This window comes from Bradysia coprophila (genome assembly GCF_014529535.1).
Source record: "Bradysia coprophila strain Holo2 chromosome X unlocalized genomic scaffold, BU_Bcop_v1 contig_473, whole genome shotgun sequence".
Classification (NCBI taxonomy): Eukaryota; Metazoa; Arthropoda; class Insecta; order Diptera; family Sciaridae; genus Bradysia; species Bradysia coprophila.
In genome coordinates this window covers 541,859-564,248 of record NW_023503340.1, presented here as the reverse complement: position 1 = coordinate 564,248, position 22,390 = coordinate 541,859, and the positions used below count along the sequence as shown (strand labels likewise).

At 38.9% G+C, this 22,390-nt stretch overlaps 2 protein-coding genes across 2 annotated transcripts; one reads left to right on the top strand and one right to left on the bottom strand.

The window, feature by feature from the left end:
- Positions 1–2,755: 2,755 nt before the first annotated feature.
- Positions 2,756–14,604, bottom strand: LOC119070123 (protein O-mannosyl-transferase 2). Its single transcript, XM_037174442.1, has 13 exons — positions 14,210–14,604; positions 14,018–14,104; positions 13,866–13,950; positions 13,694–13,798; positions 13,524–13,632; positions 13,185–13,459; positions 10,705–11,004; positions 10,438–10,638; positions 10,142–10,382; positions 9,925–10,073; positions 9,727–9,871; positions 5,133–5,279; positions 2,756–3,099 (listed from the first exon to the last, which is right to left on the bottom strand). Exons 1-13 carry the CDS (start codon positions 14,242–14,244, stop codon positions 2,906–2,908), a joined length of 2,073 nt encoding a protein of 690 aa, XP_037030337.1. The 5' UTR covers positions 14,245–14,604; the 3' UTR covers positions 2,756–2,905.
- Positions 14,605–17,049: 2,445 nt separating this feature from the next.
- On the top strand, positions 17,050–21,930 carry LOC119070120 (NFX1-type zinc finger-containing protein 1-like). Its single transcript, XM_037174434.1, has 11 exons — positions 17,050–17,277; positions 17,367–18,430; positions 18,498–18,665; positions 18,813–19,002; positions 19,083–19,438; positions 19,501–19,648; positions 19,711–19,794; positions 20,704–20,975; positions 21,054–21,197; positions 21,265–21,579; positions 21,638–21,930. Exons 1-11 carry the CDS (start codon positions 17,139–17,141, stop codon positions 21,782–21,784), a joined length of 3,027 nt encoding a protein of 1,008 aa, XP_037030329.1. The 5' UTR covers positions 17,050–17,138; the 3' UTR covers positions 21,785–21,930.
- Positions 21,931–22,390: the final 460 nt, after the last annotated feature.

Here is a 22,390-nt window from a genome sequence, read left to right as displayed (position 1 = left end):
TGAATCGTCGACTCTCAAATGTGGGCAAAGCTAGGAGATTTACTTTTGTAGATATTTTGATATGAGGACATTAGGACATTCAGAATGGAAAGAATGGACAGACAATTCGAAGAAACGTATTGGCACAGTGGGTGTGTGTGTAATCCAGACTTAATTACAACTTACAGATCTCGTCGTATTTATTTTCTTTTTTTAAATTGAAGATTTGTTCATGTCCAGTCCATCCCCATGGATGTGAATTGTGCTATTTTCGAATCCAGAGTTGTGGTTGCTATGGGCGCAGCATTACTTGTAGCTTGAACAAAGAAAATATTCGTAGGCACTGCGTTTCTTTTGTAGAGATAGATGACTTGTTTTCGTTGTATGAAGTAAAACATACAATGGAGAGTTTGCGCACATGACTTATGAATTATTATAAGTCAACTTATAAATCCGACGTGCTAAGTTTTAAGTAAGTCAGTCATAAATGATCCATTATCTTAGCATCTCTAGAACTTTCGACTTTCAAACTTTTGACTTATAGACTCATGAACTTATAACTTTTACTTCATATGTAGTTGCAGGGCCGGTAGTTGCAGGTTCAGAGGCGCCTAAATACACTTTTTCGGTCAAATCAATTTTCTTTTTTCTATTTTTTTTATTCAACTTGACTTATATAATCTTTTTCAATTCTTTTATTGTAAAACTAAGAGTTGCAAGTAGTCAGGGGGCGGATGCCATTGACAAAATAAATAAATAAATAAATAGCCAGTTCGGGCCTGGATAGTTGGCCTAAAACTTATTATATGACTTATAACCACCTGGCTTATAGCTTATACATGGCTTACTTTGGCTAAATTGCAGTTTAGTGGAACAACCCCGATTTGAATGAAAGTAGGTGGGATCGACAGGGGAAAGTCACCTGATGACGAAACAACAAGATTTGGGGCGCGGAAGCCCCTCCAAAGTTTCCACACTTTTTCCAATTTTCGTGCGATTTTTTGACGGAATCGACAGAAGAAGGTCCACAGATGACAAAACAACAAGAATTAGGAAGCAAGAGCCTCTCCCGTAGCCGCCAGGGCATTCCAAAGTTTTCACACTTTTTCTAATTTGTGCGTTTTTTTGAACGAATTGACAGTATGAGGTCCACTGATTACAAAACAACAAGAATTGACGCGCACGAGGTCCTTCCAAATGTGTCTCGCCTCTCAGAATAAATTTTCCTTGTACGAAATGCCGAGGACTTCATGGTGCCCTACAAAACAACTTCATTTTCTTTGTACGAAATGCCGAGAACTTTACGACGCCACGAAAACAACGAAAGGCGAAGAACCCTCTACTGCCACCGACTCAGAGACGGAATAAGAATATAATGACTGCAACTAGATACATTCGTAATTTCATTGCAACAAGGGCATCAGTACATATAAAACACAAAAAATGACGATTCCGTATAAAAAACGCAAAAATTCGAAACACTGTGAAAATTTTGGAGGACCCTGGCGGTCAGGGGAGAGGCTTTTGCTTCTTAATTCTTTTGTTTTGTCATCAGTGGACCTTCGACTGTCGTTTTCGTCAAAAAAACATGCAAAAATTGGAAAAAGTGTGAAAACTTTGGAGCGCCCTGGTGGCTCAGGGAGGTGCTTCCGCGCCCCAAATCTTGTTGTTTCGTCATCAGGTGACCTTCCCCTGTTGATCCCATCTACTTTCGTCCAAATCGGGGCTATTCCACTAAACTGCAATTTTGCCCTTACTTTTAACTAAAAAGTTCGGATTTATAAGTTGACTTATATATATATATTACCCACTTGTCACGAAGAAGTCGAGGCTTGTCGAGACTGATAGTGACAAGTGTGTACTCTATTTTATCACATAAGCGAAAACGAGCCAACAACATAGACCAGAAGTGTAATTTTTGAATTAAACTTCTAGTTAAGTAATTTTGACATCCAAACACCGCGCGTATGTGATAATAATTTATATCTTCTGCACAAACTATCTAATACAAACAATCCTAAGCTGTAGCTCTTATCACTGGAGCCTCCAAATTTGACACTTGCCAATTCAATGTTCATGCTGGGAGCAGTGCTGTGATATGGACAATTATACTTTTGAATAAAATGTTTAAATTCGGTGAAAGGAGTCGATTGGCTGAGATGTTATTAATATCAATTTCTTTGACCCACATCGACTCGCTCTTTTTGTTTGTGTTGTTTTTCCCCAATGGCAACAGATTGATAAATTTTGCAGCTCATTAGCATTTTATGGGACGTTAGTAGCTTGAGAGCTTCAGCTCTCGAGGGACTCTCCAATAGCGCAATAACATGAGCATAAATTTTTATCCGCAAACTAATAGCTGGAATATAAACAGGGTGATGTTATGTAACGCACACTCAACACCATTCTGCATTTTCGCTAAGTGGAAGACGATAGTTCAGCAAAGTATGCTTTCGTTTGTTAGATATATAAGTTACTTAATCAAATCAAGCGTTTAAAGTGCGGTGTGTGTGTGTGTGTGTGTTTGTGGTATAAGTTTGGGTGTAATAGCAAATTTTACTCAAAACTTTTGCCTTCCTTCAGTGGGAAATACCGCGGGGAAAACGTTGGCTTTTAATTTCGACCGAAAAAATTCGGTTGGCTTTCTCATTACAAAAAAAAAAAATTATCGCTTTGCGGTTTGGGGTGGAGGAGGCAGAAAATTTTCACATGACCGTTTTGACCAACCGCACAATTTAAAGCATAAATTATACGGCAAATGAAAAAGAAATTTCAAAACAATTAAAATTCGTATATTTTCCGAACAATTTACACTCGCCATTCACATAGTCACCCATCCAACATCAATTCTCTCGGTACACGTACGTATTACGTATGGTAGATATAGATATATAAATATTCTCTCGCATAAACGATAAAGCTAAATCTAAAATTCCCAGCTATCCATCCATTTGAGTTTATACATTGTTGAATTCGGTTCGCTTCCGGTGGATCCAGTCATACCATAAGCCATTGGCGAAAATACAATGAAACTATATGCCAAAATAGCTAAAGTGGCACCAAGCAATGCATGCCTAATCCATTGGGAGAAACGATGTGCAAAATAACTGAACATAACACCTGCGGATAAGCGAAAACAAAATTAAATAAAATATCAATTTGCGTAAATATTTTATAGAATCTTTCCAATTTTTGGATTGTGGCTGGTAGATTTAGCTGTTTGTTGGTTGGCAGGGAGGAGGTGTCGAATGCAATTGAGAGGGGAAAAGTTTTCGAGATAATTTTCAATAGAAATTTGCGAATGCAATTTGAATCATGTAGGCAATTTAAAAATGAAAAAAAAAATATTTTTCGCATTTTACCTCTGTCGATTGCTAAATTTAATATCAAATCAACAAGATATGGGACGCGGCATGCACTGTGTTCACTCCTTTTAACCCTGTATCCTTTTAGCCGTAATATAGTATGACTCCTGTAGTGCTTAATTGCATACTAGACGGGAATGTACATCGCGTACCACATACCGCACAATCTATAGTATGCTCCATAAAATTTGTTCTTTTGTTTAAAAAAATCACGTGAATTCGTCGCTTTTCATTATTCCTTTCCATCACCGACTGGTGCGTTGTTTGTCCCGTACGTCCAACAATACGTGCGCACGTGGTGATCGGACAAAATAACTTCCGGACAAAATAACCCCGGACGAAATAACCCCGGACAAAATAACTACGAAACACATATTTAAAAAAAAATGTGAATATAAATAGAGCCGAAGAATATTATATTCGAGGATATCGACATACGAGTATATCTCGATTATATTCGAGTAAATTGTACTATATTCGAGGATGTCGACTATATTCGAAGACATCAAATATATTCGAGGACATCAACTATAGTCGAGGACATCAACTATAGTCGAGGACATCAACTATAGTCGAGGACATCAACTATAGTCGAGGACATCAACTATAGTCGAGGACATCGACTATATTCGATGACATATCTTCTACCTTCGAAGACATCGACTATGTGCGAGGACATCGATTATATTCGACGACATCGACTATATTCGAGGACTTTTTGACTATATTCGAGGACATCGACTATATTCGAGGACATCGACTATATTCGAGGACATAAATATCTTCTACCTTCGAGTATATCTTGACTATATTACAGCATATCTCGACTATATTCGAGTTTATCGAGTATATCTTCACTATATTATAGCATATCTCGACTATATTCGAGTATTTCTCGACTATATACGAGTGTATTGACTATACTCGAGTATATTGACTATATTGAGCAAATTCGACTGTAATTGACTCAGATCGTACTGGAATTTAGTCGATACACATCATAACAAAATCGCAGATGCGAATACGATCATGATTTTGACAAAAGTGTCAGCGCCGCAGGCCGTGAAGAATAAGGAAAAATAAAAAAGTCGGGTCGAGGGACGGCAGCCCCCGCTAAGGGGGGTCAAGGGGGGAGTATCCCCCCTTGCAGGTCATCATCAACTTTGCAGGGGATATTTTGTCCGGGAGTTATTTTGTCCGGGTTATTTTGTCCGGAGTTATTTTGTCCGGGGTTATGTAGTCCTAGAGCCGAGAGTGTCTGGACAAACAGTTGTCGGTAGTGTAAATAGAATTCAAGTGACATATTCTCTGGGCCGCTCCATTCATGAAACTTCCACTTCATACGGGGATTTTGAAATCGCTAGGTCATGACGGGGATTCACAGAATATATCAATCCTAAAAACCATAGGTACACTGTATGGGACCAAACGGGATGTTATTGTTCTGTACTAAAGCGTATAAGATATGCTATTCACTTTGTGCTGCACATATGCACTCAGAACACACATACACATTGTGTGTTTGAATAAAAATAAAAAACTTTCAACGACACGCTCCAATTTTTCCTAAACTTTTTTTCGGTTCAAAGAAAGTTCTTTAAAAAAAAAAAATTAAAAGAGCTCTGTGTATATGGCCGGAATTTTAGGTCATAAAACCATATAATCCCGAAGTGTTTTTGTTTTTGGTGTTGATCGGATTGAAATGAATTACTCAAAGTGTAATTCGAATAGGAGAGAGAGAACCTGCTTCTTTATTCTACGGTTGGAGGATTGAAAAGAATGGCTTACCTGTCAACATTGAATTGAATATCAGAGCGGGAAAGTAATGATGAAAATACAGCACTCGTCCCATCGCCCAAAACGGTAAATAATGTAGTATCCAACCGCTGAACAGCCACAAGGAGGCACGTAATGGTATCCACTTTTCATTGTTTTCTGTAACAAAAGCGGTTTGTTGATTTATTTGTTTTAAAATTGGAGTTTTGTTTTTTTGTTTAATCGATTATATGAGAGGGATTTGCACCAGTTTCGTTCAAAAGGCATTCACTTTTCAATTTTTTATAATAATTTTTTTCGTGGATTTGTTGAAAAATCTGCAGTATGAATATTATGTTCGTACTTCGTCCATATATATAATTGAGCGCATGCATGTATGGCTGTACTGTGTAGTGTTTATACTTGTGTGTATTGAAATAGCAGTCATAGCAATTATGAAAATCGATTGTGATATTCCCTGAAGAGACAATACAATACCGCTAATGGGAAAGACCTACAACGGCCTGTAAATAAACTCAAGGAACAAGATTTTCAATATTTACCAACGTGTGTTCGGTCTGAAGGAAATTAGCATTGTAATTGGTTATTCAGAGCGGGATGTTCGTGAGGATGGAAATGAATGGTGTTATGGAGGGGGTCTCAAATTACTTAAAAACACTTTCAAAAATTCAACGATAAGGATTTCTTAAAAAAAATGTTAGTCTCAATTGACGTTCAACGTTTTTAGTAATACCCAAAATCTCGAATGTCATATGGAAGTGACCTCAAGACTTGAGCATAGACTAACCATAGTTCTCATTCTATAGAAACGTTCATGTGGAACGGTAGACGAATCATATAGCAATGCAAGTAGACCATCAGTATCAGATATAATTCTTAGAACTTTCTAAAAGGCGTAGATCTCTTGCTTTCGCTGGTTAATCTTCCCAATTTTCTCTCTTGCGCGTTCTGTTTATTTTAACAACGTCGGTGGTTTTAGACCTGAGATAAGTAGATTTTAGATTTATTTTCACAACGCACCTCAGCTAAACACCGGGAGCCTTTGTTGTAAAAAACATTGTGTTAAAAAAAATTGAAAATTATAATTTTCTCGTTGTCTTGTGACCCTCGCTACGCTCTCGCCACAAACAACACACTCGAAATGAATTTCCAACTTTCTCCCTCATTTTAAAGGGCTGGCAGCACTGAGGTCCATTTATTGAGAGACCTTTCAGTGCTGCCAGCTGTTCAATGGTTTCAGAGAAGTACTCACTGTAAAATATTGCTAAAATAGGATTAGGACAATCTAGCCCATAGGCAACGCTCTAACGATAGAGATAACTCAACTCTCTGGTGACATTCATAAAAGAAAAGAGAATCTGTAATTCACGCCGTAAGTGCGTCATTTTCATACAAGGAAGCGTTGAAATATTCTGTTCATTTTTTCATCGACTCTTTCACTTGAAATTCAAATTTAAGGCACACTTACGGCGTGAGTTTAATCGACGTGCTGATCTTAGAGATTTGAGTGGATGAAGAGTAAATGACAAATCAACTACTTCATATTCTATAAAATTTTCTAGTGAGTGTGAGGTGAAACAGGAACGTGTGGAATTTGACAAGAAGGAGGTCTTCAAAGTTGGGGAAGTTGTAAAAGAGCATGTTGCAAAATGGCTTATAGGACGTACTGGACGTGGACGTTCTGTTGTGAATGGTAAACGTTTCACTATTAATTTTGCAGGTTAAGGCTTGATTTCCACTTACCAAAAAATTACTCCGTGTGAGAGACAAAATTGAATTTTTCCAGTTTTTGCTTTGTTTACTTGACAGCTGGCTCTCTCACGGCTCTCACACGAATTACTTTTTTGATAAGTGGAAATCAAGGCTTAAGACTTATTCCGTTTACGCTCCGTTTGCTATCCGTTTACTTTTAAAACAATTAAAACATAGCTAACGCCGACCCGTACGAAACACCTATTCGTATCAAAAGCCTTTACTGTGAAACTCTTCATTTCTTTTACTTCATTCTCTACTGAAAAGCTATTCGCCCTTTAAAATCACTTACATTATCTTTCTTTGCCTTGTTAGCATATACAAATAAATTGCCGGAGGCAATATAGACAGCCCCGTACGAAGTCAACTTTCATAAATTCCTATTTAAACAGCTATGTACCGCTATATTTAACTATATTTTCCTATAAATAAACATTTCACAGAGGAATGTGCTATTATATAGCTCTATATGCCTGTATATAGCTCAATATAGCTGTATATAGGTATATATAGATGTCCATATATGGAATCCCCGAAACCCCTCACACTTAACACATTATTTCCATGTTAACAGAAACTCTCTAAGCATCATTTTTGCCACTTTATATCACTTTTAATAAAATCCAATATGGCCGCCGGCAGCCATTTTGTTAGGAGACCGGAAATAGTACCGACGCTTTACATTTGTTAATACCTTTCAAACAAAAAAAATCATGAAATTCGGTCAAAATTTACTCGAGATATTGACAATATACTCCACGTTCACTGTACGGCCGAGTAGCCAGATAAGAGCTCACTCCAAGAGACCTAGCTCACGCTCCGGAGAACATAATTTCAAAAACTTTGTTTTCCCTGATTGGTACGGTCAATACCTATCTAATAAAGCTAAAACAGACGAAATATGTTCAAATGTGGCCGACCTACAAGCAAAAACTGCTTGGCGCCCTTTACCTAGTTCATACCAAGGGGTCTAACTCACGAGTCGGTCATCCGATTTCCATAAACTTTTTTTTTGTCGATCGGTGTTGTAAATACCTTTTATTTGACGTATCACTTACAAGTTTAACGTTTAAATGTCCGGAGATATCTTCGAAAAACCGTAAAGCACTTATTGGGCCACAGCTCGGGAGGGGTCGATCCAAAATCACTCATCTTCGAACTTAGCCTGTCTTTTGACATTACCAAACAGGAAAAAAAAGAATTTTCAAAATCGGATTCGTTTTACTCAAGTTATTGTGCAGACGGACAGACGGACATTTTTTTTTCACTGATTTGGCATCTCTAGACAACCACAATAGGTTTCCCCTTACTCAGGGAGTCCAATTCGACGTGTTACGGACGTATGCGTAAACGCATAAGACCCCAGTACTTCGTACGGGTCTAAGGAGACGTGGATTAGCTAAACGGAGGCAAAACGGCGTAAATGGAAATCAGGACTAAAGATTATGGAAAACGTTTTCAAAAAAGGAAAATCATATCGAAAAAATGGCAAAGAAAAACCGGAAGTCTTTTTATAACTAAATTACATTCCGTATAAGACCGATTTCGAATAACGTTTCCACGTTTCGTATGTTAAGAGTTTTTGCATTTCGAATTTTCGAACAAAATATTTTCCTATATAATAGGGAAATGAATACAATGTTCACAAATATAAATAAATTTTACGTTCATTTCGAACGATAGAGGAAGTTCGGAGGCTTTTTTTTTGTTCTCCAATTTTCACATGGAAAAGTTATGTGTGCAACATAAATTACGATAAAATTCTATACAAAACGGAAATAAAATAAAGTTGAAAATGCGCTCGTCTCGTAGGCCATACTACCGAATCATTCTTCGAATCAACTTTTTATTTTATTTTTTTGTTATGGCCATAGGTTTGTTTTCAGCATAATATTTGTGTGCTTCGATGTTTCGATGTTGCAAAACAAATATATATCCGACGAAATGTCGGCTAGCGTAATCGCTTCAGCGAAACATCTTCACCGAGTGTAAATAAAGAAAATTAAAGAAGATGAGGAAAAAAAACGACAACAAAACAAAAAATAAACGGGGGAAAAATCGGCCAAACAACAAGAACTTGTTAGTTGTGTTGTGATATGATGTGTGCAATTCTGGGCAAACCAAACTTTCCGACAAAATTGAAAAACTTTTGTGAACGATACATAATTATAGACGATTCGCAGCACACAGCATGGAACTTATAAAAGCTACAATTTTCACATAAAATGGGAGAAAATATTTTTTTTTGTTCCACAAAATAATGACCATGTCCGGGACATAAATGTGATAATGAAACTAAGAGGTAAATTCAATCAAGTGTTGGAAACTGCATCACTTTGTTTATAATTGACGAATTGTACAGCAAGTTCTATCGAATTATCATCCGAGTTATTATTTCATATTAATGCGCATGAAAGTTTGGCCTTTTGTACGCGTTGTACAAGGGGTGAGTCAACGCAAGAAAGGGAAATGATTTGGAATTCTGAGTGAAGCATGTAGTGCAAATATTTGTAATGCACTATACTTCCGAGCCATGGGAGTATAATGAGAGAAACTGTAATTACTCACCGAGCTCATAATTACTTGTGTCAATAAAAGTTAATCGATAACGAACAGTGAAGAGAAATAGACGTGTGTTTTAATTAAGCTCTACATGGCGATCCTGCGGTGGCACAATTCGCTCGGTTTAATCCAAGTTTTCATCGAGATCAATCTTTTCGAATCATTCGCTCTCGCAGATTGGATACACAGTTTTGGGTCACATTATCTCTCGATTTTTGCGAAGTTTAAAAGTTTAAAGAGTCCCTCCCAATTTATCAGAAATATGAACACGACTCATCATTTCGGTACTTACCTACGCTCTCATAATTCCGTTGCACACGAACGCACGAAATGAAAAAGACGATCAAGAACAATGCCAGAAAAACCAGATTACTCCACCAAATTATTGGATTTCCCAACAGGTACACTCTGTACGAACTGCCCGAGAAAAATTGTCCCTGTAAGCAGAAATTTTGTTGAGGCTCGTTCGGTGCGGCTGTTAGGATTTCACCTTGTAATTAATTGGCCACTGCCATGGTCGACTGGTTACTTCGCCTTCTTTCGGCTTCAGGCCGGCATTTCCCTGGAACATGACCGCATGTGATTCCAAGAATCTTGACAGGAATCCTGGTGCATAGACCTCGAAACTGACGTTTGGTACTGAAATTGAAAATTTTGAATTTTATCAAACGACTGTGTCGTCAAACGTGACCAAATTGTCGACTCACAGTTCGCATAAACGTTATCCTCGACGTTCCACAAGGCATTCGTATCGCGAATATTTGGATTGCAGGACACTTCTTGCTGCTCAAATCCCCATTTCGGCAATTGTTTCCCGCTGGTCGTCAGGACACAATTTTGCAGATAATGTACGAAAAACAGTTTACTGGTGACGGTTAAGACCTCTTCACCATCCTTTCCGCCAACAACCATCACTTTCCAAATATCGTTTGCATCACCAGTGCCGTTCTGAAACGCAATTTCAGCATCACAAATTTACCAGGCACAATACGGACGTAAATACCTCTCCGTAGCCCGTCACTTGAAAATGTTTTTTGGTTAGCGGTGCGGTTTCTCGATGAGAATGTAAGTTCCTCTTCGTCTGAGTGTGCTCCAGTCGAACAAGGTCGCCATTTTTCAGAATTCGGACATCATCTGGCGCGTCCTTGTTGTACGGCTTTATCAACCACTTATTGTTTTCGTCTTTGTGAGTGTAGGTGGTAATCTGCCGGACAAAGAAATGAAAGGTCACTTCTGTGTCACTCTTCAGACATAAAAAAAATCGCCCAACCTGTTGCTGACGAGCGCCAACTTCCTTCGGATACAGATGATAATGTGAATGTAAATATCCACCGCCGGTTTTATGATTTTTTAGAGTTAGAACCGCTCCATACGCAACTTGTCTGGGCATGCTAGCATTGTGCAAGGAATTACCAATCAAACACGATTGGAATGCGGAGCTGTAAAATCCATCGCCGTTGCCGCTTTTATTCAAAACGGTTAAGTGAATGTAGAAGAAGAACATGTACAAGAAGGCTGGCCAGATTATCAGGCCAATCACTTTAGCAAGTAGCTGTTTGATCGTGAAGATCTAGAATGGAAAAACACATATTCTTTTGTAGACATTTAACGGATGAGAAAGTCATTTAAAATTGATGAGACGTTGGCGTAGTTGTTCATAAAATTGTTCATGAGCCTGGGATCTAAAGATATCGAATTTGAAAATAATGTAACGTAAGATAGCACGCAGTGGAAATCGCCTACTGTCATGTCAAAACTTTCGAAATGGGTGAAGAAAATTTGAAATACGATTTGGAATCAATGAAAAAGTACTACCGTCAGTGGTGCTTGTGTCTAAATGATGAAAAAACGGAAGTCACAATGTTCCACTTGGACAACCGGTCAGCTTCGAGAGAGCTAAATGTTTTCATCGATGGTGTGAGACTGACTCACAATATGTCTCCCACGTACCTAGGCTTACCATTGGAACGGACACTTAGCTATAAAATAGCTTTGGAACAAGGGGACAAAAGGTGAAAGTGCGAAACAATTTGGTACAAAAGTTGGCTGGTGCTCACTGGGGAGCAAACGGTGACGTTCTGAGAACTGCCGCTCTCTCATTGGTGTACTCAGCTGCAGAGTACGCATCGCCAGTATGGTACAAGAGCTGTCACACGAACAAAATTGACGTTCAACTAAACGTTGCCATGCGACTGATAACTGGTTCAGTTAGCTCCACACCTGTCCCGTGGCTCCATGTGCTGTCAAACATACAGCCACCACACATTAGGCGAAATTTGGCTGCACATAAGTTATGGAAGAAATGCATGGACGAATCCAGACCATATGAGCTTCCAATTAAATCTGACCTGAACAACCCTCCTCGGATGCGCCTTATATCACGATCACCCTTTTGGAGCGACACCGAATTACAAGTTTCAGAGTTTGATGAAAATGACCAGTGGCAGAAGTACTAAACGACAGCCCTACTTTCACAAATAAGTTCCTCATCCAGAGCCCACATCAAAAAGTAGAAGGCTTTAATCTGCAGCGAAAGGAGTGGAAAATGTTAAATCGGTTCCGTTCGGGCCACGGCTGCTCGGCTGATCAAATGTATAAATGGAGGTTTCGGAATTCCCCGTACTGCGACTGCGGTCATGACATCGTCCAGACAATGGATCATATTTTAAACGAATGCCCTATTCGTCGATTCAGAGGTGGACTCCAAAGTCTCAATGAAGCAACGAGTGAAGCAATAAATTGGTTAAGTGAATTAGACATTGACGTTTGAAGACAGTGTTTTTAGAGTAGTGATTGCAGCTATCAGTGTTAATTGATTGAAACTAAAAGTTTCAAAACAACTTGTTAAAGAAATTAATGTGAACCATACGATCAATATATATATACTGTCGGGGAATATTGTTGTTCTAGCTACGCAAACACAGTCCTCCCACCAATTTCACTTCAGAAAACGATATTGACCGTGATGTCCCGCCACTGTCATCTTAATTCATCAACAATCTTTTTCGACTAATCTCGTCTTCATGGTTGATCAATGACGGAATGGATATGCTCCAGCATTACAAATTGACCGATGAATTTGAATATCACTTCCAATCTCGTGCGGAAAGTTGTTTCAAAAAACAAATGAGTAAATCCTGAGCACGGACCAAGAAACGCCGATCGCAAAGTGACGCTATGAATTAGTTAATTGATTTGAATGAATTTGGAGTTTTCTTAATCATTTAAGACCTCGGAGTAAAGTTCAACTTCACGGGGAATAGAATATCACATTCCGTCGAGTTTCAACACATTTAATAGACCAATACCATTTGATAAGCGGGTGAAACCATTTCAAAAAATTTCGAGTGAATCATCGAAACGTAATTCAGTCTAACGATTGCTTTCACCCACGGCAGAGTAAAATAAACCTCATCCAAACATTCACTTGCTGCAAGAACGTTACCGCTAATTATGAACATCAGCTGTACTGTCTAATGTCTGCATACCGTTATACCGGTCATACCTCGCACTGTGTGCTTTATGTTCGATTAGTATTTCACACAGAAAATTGCGAAAACAAAACTAGTTTTACATCGGTATTTTTGGCAGGTCAGCATTCCGTAAACAAATTTCTCTTTTGTCAGATTAGGAAAGTGTAATAAAAGTTTTGTTGGCACAAATGGTCGCACAATAAAAATGAAATTAATCGAACCGAAATCCGGTAACAAATGGCCGGAATGTTACGGTCCACAATAAAGATGCACTTACCACTGGTTTCGCCAGATCGCCGAGCACAATCCACAAATCGTTAATCGTATGCAATCCGACCAACAGCACCACAAACAGTCCCACAAATTTTACACTAATCGTACAAGCCAGCATCGTTCCCGTGAAGAACAGCCAGTACCACCACCTTGTCGCGAAGGTGTCACCGCAATGCGTCGCTTTCGACAATTTGACCATTCCCAAAACTGAAGCGGTCATGAAGCACAACAGAATTGGGTCGAGCAGAATGTATTGGTTTAGCGTTAACATTCCGACGTCTGCAATAGGAGACGAACAGATTGGTGACCGAAATAACAAATTTCCAGAAAGTCAACAACGAACCGAACAACAAATATGCGGCGGAGATCAGGGCTGCTTCATTGGATTCGGTTAGTTCCCAGATTGTGGAAAATGTCATCGGAACGATTAGAGCGCCAAGTGTTGTGCAGAACTGGTAATCGAGAGATTGGTTCGTCATCGTTTCTTGATAACTGAACGTTTGATCAACTTACGATTCGCATTCCTTCGTAGTGAGTTCCATTGTATTTATCACCCGGTTTCTCAAACGGATATGTTCCATCGTAGCCCGTTAGTATGCCGGACAATGCAATCAACATCTGGATAACAAACAGAAACAAAAGTGGAGTGAAACTCTCATTGGAAGTCCCGATCGTTCTCACATACCTTTCCCAGCGGTGGATGAACATCGAAGAAAAACGTCCGATTGATGTACCAGCTTCCCATTTTACCGAAATGCGTTTCATCCCAACTGAGAATGTAATTTTGAATTATTCGAAGTCTTTCTGGAAGTAGTTGAAGGTAGATTAGACACTCACCAAACATGATCAGGTTCTGTAACTCGATAGAATCGTGTGCAGAATGTCAATAACAACACAGCTCCGAAACACAACCATGAATATTGCCTGAAATCGAGATTGCAACATTTCGATTAAATTCGTAACACGGACACTTGGCCAATTTGATCATCGTCACTTCATTCACTGGTAAAAAAGCCAAATGCAACTTACGATTTTTTCTTTATTATCGCTTCGATCTCTACCATTTTGTGGTATGTTGTGTTGACATCAGCAGCAATGATCGACGAGCATTAAGTAAAAACTTCATACGTGGTTTAGCATATGACCAAACACAATGGTGTTTGTACAAACCATTGCAAAGAGATGGATGGTTAAAAGAGGTCAATGAACTTGGTCGTCTTACAGAAACGATCATCATACTGACACTGAAAGGTTAAGGTCGAAACATTCACAAGAAAATAAGTTAGGTTTACGTGGATTCGGATGAGATAATTTCGAATGGTCGACAAAGCACAATCGACCCATAACACCGGATTTGTTTAGAAATTTTTTATTTTTTTTTTATTTATTTATTTTGATAATGACATATTGACCGGCCATGTAAACCAAGTGTTTTGATTTCTCCCATACGTTCTATGGTGCCTATTGTGCTTATTCTTAGATGGAGCTGCAGGGCAAAATATTTTTAAATATCTGCGAAAACTTTCGAATTCAAGAAATAATTTTTAATCCTTTCACAGACTACAGGCATAGCATTAAACCACAGTTAGCGAGTCTGGGTCGATTCTCAAGCATTTAAGAATTCGTATCCAGTTGGCACCTTAACGTATACGAAATGACCAGAAAATAGTGAAATGAGTGGGAAACGAACAGTAATCAGGAATTTAATTATTTAGATGATAACAGGTGAGTATACAACGGGAAGCGAAACATTTGTAGGAATATAGAAAAAAAACGTCTTGTCATTGAACTGTAATAGTGATCAAACCAAAATGTTTAGGCTCGTTTTAGAATCGTTAATCGATTTTCTTCATTTCGGAAACGTTAAAATAGTGTAGCTTTCGGCAATATGTTTCCATAGGAAAAAAGACCTATTGTTGGCACTTCATCTGTCCGTCCGTCCGTCCATCCGTCCGTCCGTCTGTGTCACAAATAAAATGTGATTGATAAAAGTTAAAATTGCAATGCTACTATGAGCAAACCAACACCAGGCAAATCAATTATTATTTGTTATCTGGTAACCAATCGCTCATAGCAGACATTGCAATTTGAAAGTTTGGTAGTTGTTGGTAGTTGGACCCCCAAAATATTTAGCAGCAGAGATGTTTACCGTTTGAGAGCTACGCACCGAATGACGAAATTATTCTGCCTGCTTGCCTATTTATAACTCAAATATTTGGTAGTTGACTACCACGTTGGTAAATTGCAATGCTACTATGAGCAAACCAACACCAGGCAAATCAATTATTATTTGTTATCTGGTAACCGATCGCTCATAGCAGACATTGCAATTTGGTAGTTGTTGGTAGTTAGACCCCCAAACTATATAGCAGCAAAGATGTTTCTTACGCGAGAGACGCACACCGACTGACGAAATTATTCGGCCTGCTGGTCTATTTATAAATCGAGTATTTGGTAGTTGACTACCAAAGTGGTAGTTGACTACCAAAGTGGTAGTTGACTGACTACCAAAGTGGTAGTTGACTGACTACCAAAGTGGTAGTTGACTGACTACCAAAGTGGTAGTTGACTGACTACCAAAGTGGTAGTTGACTGACTACCAAAGTGGTAGTTGACTGACTACCAAAGTGGTAGTTGACTAAAACGGATGTTGTAGATATGTTTACTGTTTGAGAGCTGCACACCGACTGACGAAATTAATCGGCTTGCTTGCCTACTTATAATTCCAAAATTTGGTAGTTGAATACCAAAGTGGTACTTGAATGAGTACCAAGCTAGTAGTAAACAGAAATTGAAAAAAAAAATGAAAAAAGACCTCACCACGCTTCAGCCGGTCTATTCTTGTTTCCTTTGTACTCGCGTCATTTAAAAGGAACAGAATTCAATCGTCTGGACATTTACTAGTCACTTTTTTCGCTCGCTCCGCTAGTGATTTGAGTACTTTTTTTTATTCATTCGTAAACCTTAAAGAGGTATGTTACTTCAGTAAGATTGAAAGTAAATATTGTTTACCGAGAAATCCCCACATTTTTACCGGAAAATTTGGTTGAATTTTACCGGAAGAAATCGGGTGATCGGATCTGGATTACGAGAAGGTAACATCATTTACATAAATGCTGTAATTCGGAAGAAAAACAATTTCCAATAAAATTACAAAAGAATTAATGAAAATTCTTTTGTTATTTCCACTGGAAATTGTTTTTTCATATCAAGACCCCAAAAAATTCGACTTCGTCGCACTTTTTCTCCGTCCAATATGAAAAATACTATTCGTACCACGGACTAAAAGTCTTTTTTTAGCGTATTCGATTCCAGACCTCGCCTTCGGCTCTGTCTGGAAACGTCTCACACGCTAAAAAAGACTTTCTAGGTACGAAATGTACTATTATCCAAATTACGACGGATACGCGGTCAGATTGATCCGATTGATCTCTTTCACTTTGACATATATTTTGCCAATGCGACGTTAGCTAGAGATCAGTGTGATTATTTTTTGTCGTCGATAAATTAACCGGCAGAATTCAAATATCAAAGACCGGTGTGAATAACAATCAATAGTAGTCTGTGAAAGAAGCAATCCTACGAGCAAGAAGCTAACGTTACAGTTTAGAATATTTTCTAATTTTTAAATCGAAACAAGCGTCTCAGAAAGGTTGTGACCTTGTATTTGAAATTTTTGTACCATCAAACTCCTTCGTCCGCCTCGACACAACACAAAACGAGAACAACGCGCAAGAGAAGCAAGAGAAGTTAGAAGCAAATAATAACAAAATGACAACGGCTCACATGTTTTGCTTATGCGTTGATGACGAGACTTATACACACACACACACACACACTCACCCAAATAAATATTAATCGTTGACAGTGTTACTGTCAAAATTTATCACCCAATTCAATTGTGCAAATAGCCAACAAGCCGCTTTTGTAATTAATTTAAATTGAGCGAAGTGTTAATATGAGTGATTCTGATGATGATTGGTTCGACAAAGACATTGAAGACTTTAAGGTTGACTTACCCAAAGATAATTCCGAAAAAATTGAATTTCTAAACGATGAATCTCTTTCGTCCGGTGGACCAAATTTCTTCGAGTCTGGTAAATTAATTGAAAATAAAACAAAAGCCGAGACGATTCGACCAATTGTCATTGTATTTGGTTTTGTTCTTTTCGTTTTTGCCGTTTAGATTACGGTGGAAATTACAACAAATCGGCGCAAAAGAGCTCCAATCAAAGTGGTAGCGATAAATCCACCAATAATTCGTCGAATGCAAAACATATTTTGCCGATTTCGTTCAAGAAACTCAGCTTCATTCTCGAATTGACGCCGTTGAATGTATTTCTGGAGATACTTCAGCCCGATTCTGGATTCATCGAAACTATCAACAAAGCGACCATATCGAGTGATGTGATGGGTTTAACGTTGAAAGCCATTGGGATGATCTTGAGTCTCCCATTGAACGAACATAAAAGGTGTTTTCTGCAGAAGATTATTGACGCGAAAACGTATTGGAAGCAAATCGAAGGCTACATGAAAGAGCTGACGATCGAACAGAAACCGGGAAAATCCAAGAAGAAACTGATTGTCGCTACGAGCGATCAAGAGTTCTGGGAGAATTTGGTGGCTTTGTGCTGGAACGTAACTAAGTGTTTCGAGTGGGACGGAAAATTTGTGCAAAAAGCAGCTAAAATGATAGTCGACAGTAAACATGAGCTAAAATTGAACGCGTTCAAGGAGGAGTTCGATAAAATGTTCAAAAAGATCACCGACGAATCGGCATCCGTGTTCAGCGAAATTTATCCAACGCTGGAAGAACTTGTGTCCACCGAACCGGTCGACATTAAACCAAACATTGTCCAAGGAAAATATCCGAGCGTACAACATTATTTGGAGGTGCATTTGTCGCTGTTGCGCGAAGATTTCATTTGTCCGTTGCGTGAGGGAATCATCCAGTTTTTGAGTCAAGCTAAAGACGGCAGCTACAAGTCGAACAGCAACATCAAAGTGTATCCAAAAGTACAAATTTTAACCAAATGTACTGCGACTTCATCACGCGGACATAAGGGCGAATTTTTGATGGTCGATCTGGATCCGGAGAGGAATGATGGGCGACAGAAGGAAAGTTTTTCGAATTTTTCCAAGAAACTGATGTACGGCTCACTGGTGGTGTTTACGACCAGCATTGAGTTCGAAGACATGATACTGGCTGTGGTGTCCAATCGGGACACAGATCTGTTAAATCAAGGATTTGTGAGTTACATACAGGGTGTTGACGGTACCGTTCGCTCAGTGAAATCGATTTTTTCTATCTCTGCAGATCCAAATCGAAATTATAAAATCGTTTAACGTACCGTTGGTGTTCGATAGAGACTTCATAATGTTTGAAAGTGAGGTTTACTTCGAGCCTTACCATCACGTCTACAATGTGATGAAGAACTTTGACGAAGAAACGTTTCCGATGAAAAACTACATCATCGATGTGGATGTAAGTACCAACCACGATCAATCGATTGTCGGTTTTAGCAAAGTGAATCGACCAACCCGTAAAGGGTCGGCTGACTCTATAGTCTAACATATCTTACCCCGCAATGGAGCCTTGGATCTTACGATAAAATTCCAAATGAATTTTCAGGTGAATCCAGCATACCCGTCATACATTCCGCCAGCCATCAAGACTATTTACACACATCGAAAGTATGCTTTGGATTTAAAAAATACATCAGCTTGGCCCTCAGCGGCTGCGATAAAACTAAACGAAAGTCAATTGTGTGCGTTCAAGAACTCATTGACCAATAAATTTTCGGTCATTCAAGGTCCACCAGGTAATTCGAATTGAACATGTCCCGGTCCTTATCCTGTTGCTGTGCCAAAAATTCTGATTGTTTTTCGGTCTGATTTATAGGAACGGGGAAAACATTCGTCGGCCTGGAAATTCTCACTGCCTTGATACGAAACACGGACGAGCAGATCCTTGTTATTTGCTACACCAACCATGCGTTGGACCAATTTTTGGCCGGTGTGCTAGCCATTACTGAGGATATTGTTCGTATGGGCAATCAATCGAAAAATGAGCTGCTTGATAAATTCAACGTCAAGCAATTGTTGGAAACGGTTGTTAGTGACAAACGGATGAAGAATTGCTTTTACAAAGCAAAATGTGAATACGCTGAACTAATGGAACAGTTCGAAGTGTTGCAGGGCAAAAAGGGCAGCGAAAATGATGCGAAATTAGTGGAAGCGGAAATTTTGACCGTTCAGGTATAAGCACGGTCGTAGCACGGAAGTTTTTCATTTTCTTAATTAACCGTAATTTACTACAGGACAAACTTCGATCGATTTCACGCAAACAGGAAGAATTGAAGCAAATCAATGAATTCAATTTGTTGAAATCGAAACGAGTTATTGGCATGACAAGCACTTGTGCAGCTAGGAGTAATTCGTTGTTGCATATGTTGAAGCCGCCCATAGGTTTGTGTTTTTGTGCGAATATGGGATATTTTGTCATTCTTTTCATTATTTCTGATTTTTAGTATTTGTTGAAGAAGCCGCCGAAATATTGGAGCCACACATTATTGCTGCCTTGTCCAATGAGACACAACATTTGATTTTGATTGGTAAGTCGTCGTGAATTTCAGATACCCAAAAGACATCAACATCAACAAAGAACCTTAGCACTTGAATGTCAGTTTTTGGCCTACACATTCTTAAAATCGATTTTTAACGGTGAAGCCATGATGGCACATTTTTGGCCAAAAGATGAAAAATGTGTAAGACAGCACGATCTACATTTTGCTATATTTGGCCAAAAATGTGTCGTCATGGATTTACGGTTAAAAATCGATTTGAAGAATGTGTAGTCCAAAAATTGAAAATAAAGTGGTAAGGTTATTTTGTTCGTTTGCTGGACGATAGGTTGCATGCCTACAGTTGCAAGCCTACAGTAAATGCAGCGTGTGCATTTGAGCGTGAGATCTTCGTACTACACGGGAACTTCACACTCCACGAGAAGTTCACACTCCACGAGAAGTTCACACTCCACGAGAAGTTCACACTCCACGAGAAGTTCACACTCCACGAGAAGTTCACACTCCACGAGAAGTTCACACTCCACAAGAAGTTTACACTCCACGAGAAGTTCACACTCCACGAGCCATCTAATTTCCATTCGAGTGACCATTTCTTTTCCAATGGTATCGTAGAAAATGTCAACTTTGTTGCGATGGCCTCATGTCTGTAGACATTCTACAAGGTCGATAGCTCGCAGATTTTCGAAATCCTAAACTTTATCACAAGAGAAAAGTGATGCAATGTCGCGTTCGTTTTATTTTCACCTACATTATTGACGAACGTTTTTGATTTGCGAAAATTAACGTGGGGAATCGTCATCTTATTGTAACATTCCATTTTCATAGTCAAGTCAATTCTTGCTCGACTGACTTATTCGTAATGTGCTCGAGACCTATTCAATCTGTACAGCAAAAGTGCCTATATGTCCAACGCTCTATTGTGACTCTCAATTTCAGGCGACCATCAACAGCTCCGACCAACAACCAGTGTATTCAAGCTGGCCAAACAATACAAAATGGACATATCGCTGTTCGAACGTATGGTCAACAATGGCATCAACAGCGTCAAACTAAATGTTCAGCATCGCATGCGACCTGAAATTGCGAATCTCATTCGGCCAACCATTTACAAAGAGCTCACCGACCATGAAGTCGTGACCAAATATCCAAACGTTTTGGGCATCACCAAGAACGTGTTCTTTATCACACACAACGAACTTGAAACGAATGTAATTAGCAGTAACGCTGATGGCACGATAACCGGAATTGAATTTATTTCGTTTTCTATTTCTTTTCGTTATCTTCAGGATGCCGACGAAACGTCGAAGAAGAACATTTTCGAGGCACAGTATTTGGTTGCATTGTGCAACTACTTCATTTTGCAAGGCTATCCGCCAGAGGATGTCACAATTCTAACGATGTACAACGGACAGATATTTCAGTTTTCTCAGGTGACCATTCTCTTACTGCAACGCAGTTGAATGAACTAATTGTCCGGAAATCTTTGCTTGTTTGTAGGAACGTCGAAAGTATCCCAATCTGAAAAGAGTTCGGATCACCGTGGTAGACAATTACCAGGGTGAAGAGAGTAAAATAATTTTATTGTCGCTGGTGCGCAGTAACAATGACGACAAAATTGGTTATTTGTCGCTGAAAAATCGGATATGTGTGGCATTGTCTCGGGCCAAGCATGGCTTTTATATTATTGGAAATATGAATTTGTTGGCAAAGAACAGTTCCACTTGGAAACTGATCAGCAAGGAGCTGCAGGAACAGGACGCCATTGGAGATACGTTATGTTTGTGTTGTCAAACGCATGGAAATATTTCCAAGGTAAAAATTGAGGAATTTGCATTTGGAAATCGATTTTCTCATCATCCCTTCAAAACAGATTCGTGCGCCATCAGATTTCGACAGAGTTAAATTTGGTGGATGCAGTGATACCTGCAGTATTGAACTGAGTTGTGGTCATCAATGCAGCTACTTTTGTCACACTAAAATGTTTGACCACTACTCGAATTGCGACTGTACCAAATAGTAATTGTGATTGGCGTCGTTCATAATCGTTGGTCTAGGAAAGTCTATTTATCGCATAATAAGCCTATTTTTCTATGTTTTTTTTCCTTTCCTTTTTTGTATCACTAAGAGAACACAAGAACAAAATAAATTATTTTAACCAATCAACTCATGTGAAAACTGCTTCATATGCCCATGCCCATGTCCAACGGCAACGGTGTCACAACGAACTGTAGAAGAATTTCGAACAAACACAAACTACTAAACAGCAGTAGATATAACCACACCAACCATGTTGTCCCAATTACAGAACTCAATTCGGTCCATTCCAGTCAAGAATCGCTTAGAAAAACCGCCAAAGTGTGAAGGAAAATAAATGAATGGAAAATCTGTCTTTATGACAACTGTGATCATTTTGCTTGACGTTTCTCATACTCGTTTCTTTAGGCAGAAAGCACACGATCAGTTTTGCATTGATGGAATCGACAATTATGCTGCGTTTTCCATTGTCATTTCATATTCACCACAGGCTAAACAATGGAAAACGCAGCATAATTGAAGATCCCACACGGTGGGGTTGAACAAAAATTAAATAGAGTCACGACACCACCTCTGATTTTTTTTCATG